The 14,098-nt window shown below is 43.1% G+C and overlaps 1 protein-coding gene across 1 annotated transcript in view; it reads right to left on the bottom strand.

The window, feature by feature from the left end:
* Window positions 1-8,811: 8,811 nt before the first annotated feature.
* LOC121000742 (amiloride-sensitive amine oxidase [copper-containing]-like) overlaps window positions 8,812-14,098 on the bottom strand; it is a 49,191-nt gene continuing 43,904 nt past the window's right edge. The window contains exons 3-5 of the mRNA XM_040431365.1: window positions 10,529-10,817; window positions 9,569-9,701; window positions 8,812-9,412 (exon numbers count right to left, since the gene is read on the bottom strand). Of these exons, the coding sequence (XP_040287299.1) occupies window positions 9,137-9,412; window positions 9,569-9,701; window positions 10,529-10,817 (698 nt within the window). The 3' untranslated portion in view covers window positions 8,812-9,136. The remainder of the gene's footprint in view (window positions 9,413-9,568; window positions 9,702-10,528; window positions 10,818-14,098) is intronic.

Genomic DNA, 14,098 nt, shown 5'->3' with positions numbered 1-14,098 from the left:
GTGGGAGAATATATCCTAAAAACAAAGTTTCCTGTACTCCAAAAATACACTTCTTACCCTTCGCGAACAGTCGGTTCTCCCGAAGAACCTCCAGTACCTGTCTAGTGTGAATAACGTGAGGCGAATAAATCAGGATGTCATCTAAATAAACAATTACGAATTTTCCAATAAATTGTCTAAAGATGTCATTGACAAAATTTTGGAAAACCGCCAGAGCATTACTTAACCCAAACGGCATCACTAAATTTTCATAATGACCCTCTGGGGTATTAAAGGCTGTCTTCCACTCATCCCCCTCCTTAATTCGGATAAGATTATAGGCCCCCCTGAGATCAAGTTTAGTGAACCAGTGAGCTCCAAGAATTTGATTAAACAGGTCTGGAATCAACGGCAACGGGTACTGATTCTTAACAGTAATCTTATTCAACTCTCTATAATCAATACATGGTCTCAATCCACCCTCCTTCTTAGCAACAAAGAAAAACCCCACCCCCATAGGAGACACTGAGGGTCTAATATGTCCTTTTTGTAGACTCTCCTTCAAGTAGTCCCTCATAGACTTCCGTTCCAGATCTGACAAATTATAAATACGACCCCTAGGGTACTTAGATCCAGGAACAAGGTCTATGGCACAGTCATAAGGTCTATGAGGGTGAAGGAAATCAGCCTCTGACATAGAAAAAACATTAGCAAAGTCACTAATGTATGTGGGAAGAGAGTTTGACTCCGCAGAGACTCCAGCCTGAATAACAGGTAGACAACATGAATCACATTTCACCCCCATTTCTCTAATTCACCCGTGGACCAGTTGATGACTGGATTATGAACCTGGAGCCAAGGTATACCCAGAACTACCTCTACGGGTAAATTTTTTAGAATAAAAAAAGAAGTACACTTCATATGACAAACCCCAACAGTGAAGGTTACTTCCGGAGTATAATATTCTACTGTCCTGCCCACCAACAGCGTGGAATCAATAGCAATGATATGAATAGGGTTAGCAAGGGACAACATGGGCACACCAAGGGAAAGAACAAAGTTATGGTAAATAAAATTAGCGACGGACCCAGAATCAACAAATGCCCTCCCAGAGCCCTTACTGGAGCCAAAAGAAACAACTACCGGCAACAACACTTTCTCTTTAACCACCTTGGGAAGTACCTTATCCTTCTGGGCGTCAGGATGTGGAGATCTCCCGGAAGGAGGAACTTTAGGACATTGCCGTACCCAGTGATCCGATTCTCCACAGTAGAAGCAGAAACCCTTTTGATGTCTCAGATCCCTCCTGGTCATTCCGAGCTGCATGGGCTCTTCTGGAGGATTCTCCAATTGGACTTTTGAGGTTGAGGGATCGTATGCAAGCACCAGCAGTGGAGACGTCAGTTTTTCTCTTTGTCTTTCCTTAATTCGTCAGTCCAATCTGACAGCTAGAGTCATAGTCTGTTCTAAAGTGTCAGGGAGGGGGTAACTGACCAACATATCTTTCAAGTCTTTTAAGAGCCCCAACCGAAACTGACATCTAAGCGCTGGATCATTCCAACCAGAGGAAACGCACCATTTCCGGAATTTGGTGCAATATTCCTCCACGGGTCTGTCTCCCTGACTAAGAGACCTTAATTGACTCTCAGCAACGGCCGACTTATAAGGTTCATCGTACAATACACTTAAGGCCTGAAAAAACGATTCAATATTAGCTAGACAAGGGGAATCCTTGGGATTCTTGCGGGTCTCACTGCAACAAAGAGATAACAATGCCTACCCTTTGTTGTTCAGAGCCCGAAGAATGTGGACATAAACGAAAAGAAAGCTTGCAGCTTTCTTTAAATGTCAGGAAATTTTTCTTATCCCCTAAAAAACGGTCAGGCAGTTTTACATGAGGTTCAAGATTTTGAGCGGAAGAGGCCGCTACAGGAGGGGTTTGATGCAATTCTTGCTGCTGTAGCCTCTCTGCCAAATCCTTCACCATTTGAGCGAGACTATGTACCTGATCTGTAAGGACTCGCATAGGGTCCATGGTTTTAGGTAAGGCCTGTGATTCTGTTACATAGAGGTGGGAAGAGTGCAGCCGTGATCTCCACCCACACCTCTGTCCCTACCTACTTGCACGGCCCGTCCTAACTGACGGCGTACAACTTGGCGGCGGTCCCAAGCTCAGATACGTGCAGGGGCCTGAAGAGTGCTAGAGTAACACGTAACAGAGTCATCGAAGCAAAGGTCAAAGCCAGGAGGTCACGCAGGTACACAAGGGAAAACACAATAGCAAGGTCAGCACAAAGTCAGAAGCCGAGAGGTCATGTCAATTCCAAGTAGATAACAAGGTCGAGGTCAAAAACAAAGCCGAGGTCCGAACACAATAGCAAGGTAACAGTAGGAACGCTGGTGAAGGTAGAAAGACCAATCACAGGCAACCTGTGGCCAGCAGGCTGCCTGTTTAAATAGCCCAGACTGGTGAGTCACATGACGTGGCCAGCGTCACGTGACTCGCATAACACAGCCCAACATAGCCGAGCGCTGATCATCATTATCGACGCTCAGCTCTCCTGCTGCTTGTTGTCTAGGGTACGGAGGACGCCAGCCACACAGAGGAGGCATGCGCGGCCGGATCCTCCCCGCCCCCTGGTCCTCATGGAGACGAGGATGCCGACCGCGTCCTTGCTCCACTATGCACGCGGAATGCCGCCTGCTCCCCGTGACAGAAGGGCTCAGAAAGGAAGAAGCGCCATATGGCTTTTCGGGGAAGATTTTGCCAAAATGCTTTTTCTCTGCCATGTCACTTTTGAACAGACCCTGAGGTCCCGCATACAGTGGAAAATGTGTATATGTTATTAGAGAAAAATGCAGTTTTCTCCTTTTAGCAGATCACTACTCCTCACCCCTACCCTCTCCATTCAGGTAACATGTCTGTGTGTGAACCTTCAGTGAACTGACAGCTATATTGTCTCTCAAGATGGATTCAGCAGAGACTGCTAGTTTAGATAAATGAATTTTTCATTGATAAGATATATTACAAAGTTTCTTATATTCACTTGCACTGCTGATCTATGCAACATTTGTTGTACATAATGTGATAATTTAATGTATTAATTTTGCTTTCTCTGGTGGTCTAGAGCATTTAAGGGATTCACCTGCATTCCCTGGTGGTCTAAAGAGAGGTGAAGGGATAATACACTGCTCAAAAAAATAAAGGGAACACAAAAATAACACATCCTAGATCTGAATTAATTAAATATTTTTCTGAAATACTTTGTTCTTTACATAGTTGAATGTGCTGACAACAAAATCACACAAAAATTAAAAAATGTAAATCAAAATTTTCAACCCATGGAGGTCTGGATTTGGAGTCCCACTCAAAATTAAAGTGGAAAAACACACTACAGGCTGATCCAACTTTGATGTAATGTCCTTAAAACAAGTCAAAATGAGGCTCAGTAGTGTGTGTGGCCTCCACGTGCCTGTAGGACCTCCCTACAACGCCTGTGCATGCTCCTGATGAGGTGGCGGACGGTCTCCTGAGGGATCTCCTCCCAGACCTGGACTAAAGCATCTGCCAACTCCTGGACAGTCTGTGGTGCAGACTGGTGGATAGAGCGAGACATGATGTCCCAGATGTGCTCAATTGGATTCAGGTCTGGGGAACGGGCGGGCCAGTCCATAGCATCAATGCCTACGTCTTGCAGGAACTGCTGACACACTCCAGCCACATGAGGTCTATCATTGTCTTGCATTAGGAGGAACCCAGGGCCAACCGCACCAGCATATGGTCTCACAAGGGGTCTGAGGATCTCATCTCGGTACCTAATGGCAGTCAGGCTACCTCTGGCGAGCACATGGAGGGCTGTGCGGCCCTCCAAAGAAATGCCACCCCACACCATTACTGACCCAATGCCAAACTGGTCATGCTGGAGGATGTTGCAGGCAGCAGAACGTTCTCCACGGCGTCTCCAAACTCTGTCACATCTGTCACATGTGCTCAGTGTGAACCTGCTTTCATCTGTGAAAAGCACAGGGCGCCAGTGGCGAATTTGCCAATCTTGGTATTCTCTGGCAAATGCCAAACGTCCTGCACGGTGTTGGGCTGTAAGCACAACCCCCACCTGTGGACGTCGGACCCTCATATCACCCTCATGGAGTCTGTTTCTGACTGTTTGAGCAGACACATGCACATTTGTGGCCTGCTGGAGGTCATTTTGCAGGGCTCTGGCAGTGCTCCTCCTGTTCCTCCTTGCACAAAGGCGGAGGTAGCGGTCCTGCTGCTGGGTTGTTGCCCTCCTACGGCCTCTTCCACTTCTCCTGATGTACTGGCCTGTCTCCTGGTAGCGCCTCGATGCTCTGGACACTACGCTGACAGACACAGCAAACCTTCTTGCCACAGCTCGCATTGATGTGCCATCCTGGATAAGCTGCACTACCTGAGCCACTTGTGTGGGTTGTAGACTCAGTCTCATGCTACCACTAGAGTGAAAGCACCGCCAGCATTCAAAAGTGACCAAAACATCAGCCAGGAAGCATAGGAACTGAGAAGTGGTCTGTGGTTACCACCTGCAGAACCACTCCTTTATTGGGGGTGTCTTGCTAATTGCCTATAATTTCCACCTGTTGTCTATCCCATTTGCACAACAGCATGTGAAATTGATTGTCACTCAGTGTTGCTTCCTAAGTGGACAGTTTGATTTCACAGAAGTGTGATTGACTTGGAGTTACATTGTGTTGTTTAAGTGTTCCCTTTATTTTTTTGAGCAGTGTAGTTTTACTCAGATGGTCCATGACAGAGGTTTAAATGTTAAATTCAGCTAGCTCCTAGCCACACACTTTAGAATTAGTGCCCAGGGCAACTGTTAAGTTTGCCACTCTCTTAAAGCATCCCTAGAGGTCAGTCCCTAAAAGCCAGTCCTACTTACATTTCTTACAGTTGAGCCCACTAAATCCTATTGGACACTTGGAAAAAAAGGATCACAATAAAAAAATGGATCAAAAAAAAGAAAAGAGGAGTTAATCTGTTGATGACAGTGTTTATAGGAGCATTCTTTGTATGGCACGGTTTATAGGGGCACTCTTTGGATGACACTGTTTATAGGAGCACTCTCTAGATGACACTTTATAGGGGAACTCTCTGGATTACACTGTTTATAGGGGCACTCTCTGTATGACATTATTTATACTGGCACTTTCTGGATGGCACTGTTTATAGGGGCACAATCTTGATGACATTGTTTATAGGGGAACTCTCTGGAATGACACTGCTTATGGGGGACTCTCAGGATGACACTGTCTGTGGGGACACTCTCTGGATGACACGGTTTATAGAAGCATTCTCTGGATGACACTGTTTATAGGAGCACTCTCTGTATGGCACTGTTTATAGGAGCACTCTCTGTATGGCACTGTTTATAGGAGCACTCTCTGGATGGCACTGTTTATAGGAGCACTCTCTGGATGGCACTGTTTATAGGAGCACTTTCTGGATGGCACTGTTTATTGGAGCACTCTCTGGATGACACTATTTTAAGGGGCACTCTCTGGATGACACTGTCTATGGGGACACTCTCTGGATGACATTGTTTATAGAAGAACTCTCTGGATGACACTGTTGATAGGGACACACTCTGGATAAGACTGTTTATAGGGGCACCTTATGTATGACACGGTGTATAGGGCACTCTCTCGATGACACTGTTAATAGGGGCACTCTCTGGATGACCTTATTAATAGGGGCACTCTCTGGATGACCTTATTTATAGGGTCACTTTCTGGATGACACTGTTTATAGGAGCACTCTCTGGATGCCACTGTTTATAGGAGCACTCTCTGGATGGCACTGTTTATAGGAGCACTCTCTGGATGGCACTGTTTATAGGAGCACTCTCTGGATGGCACTGTTTATAGGAGCACTCTCTGGATGGCACTGTTTATAGGGGCACTCTCTGGATGACACTGTTTATTGGGGCACTCTCTGGATGACACTGTTTATTGGGGCACTCTCTGGATGACACTGTTTATAGAAGAACTCTCTGGATGACACTGTTTATAGGGACACTCTTTGGATGACACTGTTTATAGAAGAACTCTCTGGATAATACTGTTTATAGGGACACTCTCTGGAGGATACTGTTTATAGAAGAACTCTCTGGATGACTCTTTATATGGACACTCTCTGGATGACACTGTTTATAGGGGCTCTTAAAAAATAATAATAATAATAATAATACAGAATAAAAATAAAATATAAAAGTTCACCACTGTGTTTTCTTCTTTTATGGGCAGTGTTATAACCACAGATTTTATCCTGTTTTATGTCTACTGATTTTATACCTTTGTGAATATAATAAAATCAATTATCATCGGAAACATTGGTGGACCTTCACTATGTGCCTTAACCTTTATATCTACAGAAGGGTGGTTTTGTAACAAAGATTATCCTCCTGTGGAACTTCGATGTTTGGCATCACCGAAAAGCTGTTGTATCCTATCCTGATCAGGACTCGTGAAATATAGCCAAAGTGAGGCAGCGCGACTCCCTTTTTTAAATTGACTGTTTATAGGGGCACCTTATGTATGACACGGTGTATAGGGGCCCCCTCTGGATGAGCATCCCTAGAGGTTAGTCCCTAGAGGTCAGTCCCTAAAAGCCAGTCCTACTTACATTCCTTACAGTTGAGCCCACCAAATCCTATTGGACACTTGGAAAAAAAGGATCACAATAAAAAAAATGGGTTAAAATGAAAGAGGAGTTAATCTGTTGATGACAGTGTTTATAGGAGCATTCTTTGGATGACACTGTATATAGAAGCACTCTCTAGATGACACTTTATAGGGGATCTCTCTGGATTACACTGTTTATAGGGGCACTCTCTGTATGACATTATTTATACTGGTAATCTCTGGATGGCACTGTTTATACGGGCACAATCTGGATGACATTGTTTATAGGGGAACTCTCTGGAATGACACTGTTTATGGGGGCACTCTCTGGATAACACTGTCTGTGGGGACACGCTCTATAAAATAAATACCGGATCAGTTATTCCGGATCACCGCATCTGGACACGAAAACAAATGCTATCCGTTTGCATATGGATTTCCGGATCCAGCAGGCAGTTCCGGCAATGGAACTGCCTGCCGGAATCCAACAACGCAAGTGTGAAAGTACCCTAAGACTATGGGTACTAGGCAACATTTATCGCGGGACTTCTTGTCACTGAAAAGTCACATGACATTTTTTGTGATGATGGTCAGTGGTGTCACAATGCAACATACTGAAACTGTGACACAACAGATGCAAAAAATGCAACTTGTATGGATTTTTTGCAGCATGCTGCATTGCCACACCTTTAACTATCGTTACAAAAAAAGTTTCCACGACAAGAAGTCACGGAAGTCTCTGTGTAGCCCTCGTCTTAATCACTGATTTACTGCACATGGCAGTTTAATGCTTGCAACTTTTTATTTGTTACATGACATATAGGGATTTTAAATATGTTTTTAGCATTTTTTTTATTCACATATATTTGGGGAGAACTGCAAAAAATTTTGAAAGTCTTTTTTTTCAAACTATAGCTTCTTATTCTTTAATTATGAAAATAGGTTCCCTATATTGTGTCGGTCGTTCTGATATATTATGGTGTGGGTGTTTTTATTATATTTTTTCTATTTTTTACATTTAGTTTTGGCACATACAGTAATATGTCCCACAATATGTCCTTAAAAGATGTCAAGAGGACAATGACAGTTTTTAGTTTTGTATTTTACATTACATTTTACATTACATTTTACATACTCCAGAGCTGCACTCACTATTCTGCTGGTGCAGTCACTGTGTACATACATTGCTTATCCTGTACTAATCCTGAGTTACATCCTGTATTATACTCCAGAGCTGCACTCACTATTCTGCTGGTGCAGTCACTGTGTACATACATTACTTATCCTGTACTGATCCTGAGTTACATCCTGTATTATACTCCAGAGCTGCACTCACTATTCTGCTGGTGCAGTCACTGTGTGCATACATTACATTACTTATCCTGTACTGATCCTGGGTTACATCCTGTATTATACTCCAGAGCTGCACTCACTATTCTGCTAATGCAGTCACTTAAATATTACTTTATTATAAATATATTCCCAAATACCTTACATTAGTTATAATGGCTTGTTTTTGTCTGGGGAGCAATCATTAGGAGAAACAAAATGGCCGCTGTCCTATTAGTGCACACAAAACCTGTCCTAATCACATAGGAGGACAAGTTACTTCACAACACAGAGCAGAGAGGAGGATGAGGCAGCGCCTTAGCTCAGCTTGTCAGAGATTATTATCCTGAATACAGATAAGATCTTCAGCTGAATCTCTGTGGGAATGGAGATGATGAGCAGATGTGGCTGATGAGCAGCAGCTCTTGTATGCAGTCTCCATTACCACAGCCCCACATTACCACAGTCTGTCCTGTCCGTCCTTTCTGTACTTCATGTCTCCTCATTAACTCCATTCCCCAAAAGATTGGAGGATGGAGGAGGAGGATGAGGCAGCTCTTTAACTCAGTGTTGTGAAGTGACTTGTTCTGCTGTGTAATTAGGACAGGTTTTGTGTGGACTAATAGGATGGCGGCTATTTTGTTTCTCCTAATCATTGCTCTATAGACAAAACGAGCCATTATAATTAATGAAAGGTATTTGGGAATATATTTATAATAAAGTAATATTTAAGTATTTTCATTTTCTTAATTCTCGAAGAACCCCTTTAAGAAAGCACAGCCCAAGAGGTAAGGACCCAAAGTTTATTATGGACACGCCACATCATGGTTGGAAGTTTTCATGCCAGTCTTTAATATTGGTCATAATATACATAGAATAACAAAAAGAATTTAAAGGTGAGACATGTCAAAGGGGAAAATATTTTGCATGTTGCTACATAGTATTCCCCAATAACCATGATCTGATCAACTGTTACATATGTTGCTATCTGTTGCTATATTGCAACTCCTTATGATCTTGCACAGCGATTGATGACAATGCCCCTCGGTAATGTCTTGATGACTCTGAATTCCTAGGAATCACTGAAACTTCCTTTGTCTTGAGTTGTCTAGTTGAGCTTCTAGATACAAGATCTTCAATGTGACGATTTTAGATAAATCCTCAGGATTCAGTCCGAGACGTAAGTCCCGTTGTAGTGGAAGGGTTTGCCTGACACACATTGACTGATCACTTCAGGAGTCCAACGTTGGATGTTCACTTTGGTGAAGCCTTTGTCCGTGGGTCTCACGATGACTATGTCCCTGGAGGCCACGGAGGGGTCCTCATCAAAAAAGTTGAAAGGTCGAAGGAAGAAACCTACAGAATTTCCCGGGGTGGATGTATTTGGGATGTCCTCAGCATGGGGGATGTGGAGGAACCCGACTGTCACCCAGGCAACAAGATCCTAAGTAACAAAACATAAGGAACATCAGTGACCCCAATGTTATAATAATATGGAGACGTAACGAGAAGACCCAAGACAAGACCAGATGACCAAAAAGAAGATGGAGACAATCACAAGAGTCATGAAGAAAACTGATGGCACTATCACTGTACTTACCTTGTTCACAATGTCCTCATTGTCACTGATGAAGTTCTCAAAATAGACGGCGGGGTCCCAGGGGTCACCTTGGATGTAGATGCTACTGCTGCTCTGCTCTGTATCCTTCTGTCGGGTCACTGCCAGGCTGTATCTGTAGGTCAGATGGACATATAGAGGCTTATACAGTGATGACTCTGAAGTCTAGAGCAGTGGTCTCCAACCTGCAACTCTCCATCTGTTTTGAGGCTACAACTCCCAGCTTATCCTGGAACAGCTGTCTGGACAAGCTGGGTGTTATAGTTCTGGAACAGATACAGAGCCAAAGGTTGGAGACCACTGCTGTATACAATCCTCTGTGAACAAAACACATCAGCAGCACAAATCTCTCTCCTGCGCAAATAGCTTGTTACAATGTATCAGTGTAGGAATAGTGTAAAATGTATCTGTCTGGAGTCACCTCACGGAAGATTATCTAGACTGGATACAACTGTAACAAACTCTCAGCTGAGAAAAGTCCTAGGTCCCTGCAGGTTTTCAGCCCCCCGCATGAATGTAAAGTAAAATGATCTCATTCACTGTCACCAAGCAGAGATATTGAAAAGGGAAAGAAATGGAAACAAAGTCTATAAGAACATTTTAAAATGATTAACATAAGACTAGACTGGCCCTTTAAGTGATTGTCTAGTCATATAATGGAGAATTGGCCTAAAATCACATGAATATTTCAGGTTTCGGGTTTTATGCCACAACTTTCTATTTATAAAGATTTTTGGGCAATTCAGTATTTTACAGACATTTAACTTTGGGAATGGTGGGGATTGGAGCTCATGTTTTATCATAGAGGATTACTTTAGGTGTAATTCCCTTTAAACCACCTAAAGTAGCTCAGAAATCAGCACATATACTGAGCTTCCAGGAATGATAGATCATCAGCAATGGCCGCTCTTCCATCAGCAGATGTCCCCTCATCCCACTAACCTGGACCACGAGACTCCTTTCTCCTCAGCCCACATCTCAGGCAGCACACTTTGGGCATGGGAGTTATACTGGATCCGGTAGCTCTTCTGATGTCCCCACTTGTTCTTCTTGTTGGGGTTTTGGAACGCTAGATACCTCGGGACATGAGATCCAAACCTGAAAGCAGCCTGACGTTCACTGATTCTTGGGACGCGATCTAAACGGGACTGGACAATAAAGTGATCCGGACTCCAAGGATTTGAAATGTTCTCGTATTTCAGATCAATGGTTTCAAAGCTGTTTTCTGTACCTATAGATGTACAAAAAATATTACAGTATATTATAATACAGCTCTCATGTTCAAACAAAGGTAACTAATAAAATAGTTTCCCAATATACAAGAATATTAATATTATAATACTGCCTCTTTGTACAAGTAAAACAGTAACTACTATAATACTGCTCTCTATGTACAAAAGTATTTCTACTATAATACTGCTCCCTGGGTACAAAAGTATTTCTACTATAATACTGCTTCTGTGTAAAAGAATACCACAAAAATAATACTGTCCCCATGTACAAGAATATAACTACTATAATACTGCTCCTATGTACAAGAATATAACTACTATAATACTGCTCCTATGTACAAGAATATAACTACTATAATACTGCTCCTATGTACAAGAATATAACTACTATAATACTGCTCCTATGTACAAGAATATAACTACTATAATACTGCCTCCTATCTACAAGAATATAACTACTATAATACTGCCTCCTATGTACAAGAATATAACTACTATAATACTTCTTCCTATGTACAAGAATATAACTACTATAATACTGCTTCCTATGTACAAGAATAGAACTACTATAATACTGCTTCCTATGTACAAGAATATAACTACTATAATACTGCCTCCTATGTACAAGAATATAACTACTATAATACTGCCTCCTATGTACAAGAATATAACTACTATAATACTGCCTCCTATGTACAAGAATATAACTACTATAATGCTGCTCCTATGTACAGGAATATAACTACTATAATACTACCTCCTATGTACAAGAATATAACTACTATAATACTGCTCCTATGTACAAGAATATAACTACTATAATGATCTTTTTATTTTAAAACAGGCAACAAAATATTACAATACACTTACAATAAAATCATAGAAAAGAATAAATATAAAGTGACATCACAACACATTATACAATTGCTGACACATGGATGTTCCTCCAGTAGACGTTATTGCGGTTATTTTTCATGTCTTTCTTATATATCGTCTTCAGACTTTCCAGGATATTATATAAGATTTTATCACAGGTCAGGAGCTCTCTGTTGATGACCAGGCAGCACCGCGCACACCACAGATGGTACATGGTCACCACATTCACTACATACAGGGAACTTCTGCTGTATTGTCTGAGATCTGGGGGGAAGTCTCCATACAAGAGCTGTTTATACGGCTGTCCCACTAGATGTGGTAACTGAAGGGACAGTGACACGGCCTCCCATACCTGGACACTGAACGGACAGTCCAGCAGAAGATGCTCCATGGTCTCCAGTACCTGATGGCATTGCTCTCTAGGGCAGGATCTGTCTGGCACATTTCTACACTTTAGATTTTCCCTGACATACATTTTTCCATGAAATGCCAGCCATGACACATCCTTCATGTGAGCGGGGACTCTGGGGTCCTCCAGGACTTTCACAGCCTGTTTTACATCCAGGTTCGGGGCGTTCCTCAGCTGGATATGGGCACTAAACTGAGATATCAGCAGGTTCTTATACATCTCTTTCCTACTGAACTGCTTTACCTCACCATATAAGATTTTCCATTTAATGATCTTGCTAATTGCTTGTACCGCATACCAAGAAACGTTATTCTTAATGCGCCCCGAGATCCTCTTAATGGGGTCACCTACCGACCACACAGACACAAACTGCTGGATCTGGTTCTTAAACAGACGACTCCACGGCTTCACCTCTAAACTCTTACAAAATGAGAAATTCTTCATCAGAAACATTAGGTTAAAGAACAGCTCTGGGCAGGGCATGGACAGGCCGCCCTCCTTCTGGGGGAGATAGACAATGTTCCTCCTGACTATATTCACCCTATTACCCCACAAGAAGTGGAAGAAGATATTGGTCAGTCTGGTAAGTAACTTATCGGGCACTGGGAACACCACACTGACATAGAGGAATAGCGGGAGAAGGAAGCTTTTCAGCAGGCGGATCTTCTCCTGATAAGTCAGCTTCCAGTGCCTCCAGCACTGCACCTTCTGCTCACACACCGCCAGCTTCTCCTCCCAGTTCACCTTCCCATCATCTACAGTTCCAAAATGAACCCCCAAAATCTTTATCTTGCCCTGCACTGTTCTAAAGGGCACTGAGAAGACCCCACGGTCACCCCCCAGCCACAACGCCTCGCTCTTATCCATATTCACAGCAGAATTCGACACTAGAGAGAAAGCTGCTATCTCCTGTTGTAGGGCCACACAGTCCTCACTAGACGAGACCAGAACCGTCACATCGTCCGCATAAGCACAGAACTTTATGTTCACTCTTTTACTCTGTAGGTGACATTCCAACCCCAAAAGATTTCTATTATCCTGCAACTTTCTTAAAAAAGGATCCAGACTGAAGACGTACAATAATGGGCTTAGAGGGCAGCCCTGCCTTACACCAGACATGATCCTAAAGGGCTCTGCCAAGTGACCATTAATCAGAGGCTGGCTTACCGCCTCCTTATAGAGAACCTGCAGCCATTGTACAAAGCGTGCAGGAAGGCCGTACTCCAACAACACCTGGTACAGGTAGTCATGATGGACTCTGTCAAAGGCCTTGCTCTGGTCTAACCCCACCACATATGCTCCTCCACTGTGCTGCCTGATGTAGGTCACCGCTTCCCTCACCAGCAGCAATGAGTCCTCTATAGTCCGGCCTTTCACACCACACGTCTGGTTGGAGATGATCAGGTCATCTGCCACCGTACTCAGCCTGTGATACAAGATCTTGGCCAAGACTTTATAATCAGTGTTTAATAAAGACAATGGACGCCAGTTTTTTAAGTCTTTTAGATTTCCTTTCTTTGCCAGGAGAACCAGAACAGATTTATACTGTGACTGTAGAAGTTCCCTGGCAGAGAGACAATCATTATAGACCTGCGCCAGGTCTGGGGCTAATATATCTCTGAACTCCTTATAGAATTCACTGGTCAGACCATCCAGGCCCGGGCTCTTCTTGGTTTTTAAGGAGTCAATGCTCCTCTTCACCTCCTCCTCAGTTATGGGCTCGGCCAAGCCATCTGCTTGTGCATGATCTAGTTTAGGGAGTTTGACACCTTTCAGGTAAGTTCTGATACTGTCACCACTTATCTGACGGCCATTAAACAGATTTTTGTAATAATCTCCAATAATCTTGTGGAGTTTACTTTGATCTGACTGCTCTGTCCTTCCTCATCTAACAGGCTGGTCATAAGCTTCTTATTAACCCTGTTCTTACAGGCAATATAGGGGTCTGGGTTGTGAACCCCCCAATTATCGAACTGCCCCTCTGCTTTGAGAGAC

The sequence above is a fragment of the Bufo bufo genome, chromosome 5 (assembly GCF_905171765.1).
Source record: "Bufo bufo chromosome 5, aBufBuf1.1, whole genome shotgun sequence".
NCBI classification, from domain to species: domain Eukaryota; kingdom Metazoa; phylum Chordata; class Amphibia; order Anura; family Bufonidae; genus Bufo; species Bufo bufo.
Note: the sequence above shows the minus strand (reverse complement) of the source record. Positions and strands in the feature narration are given on the sequence as shown.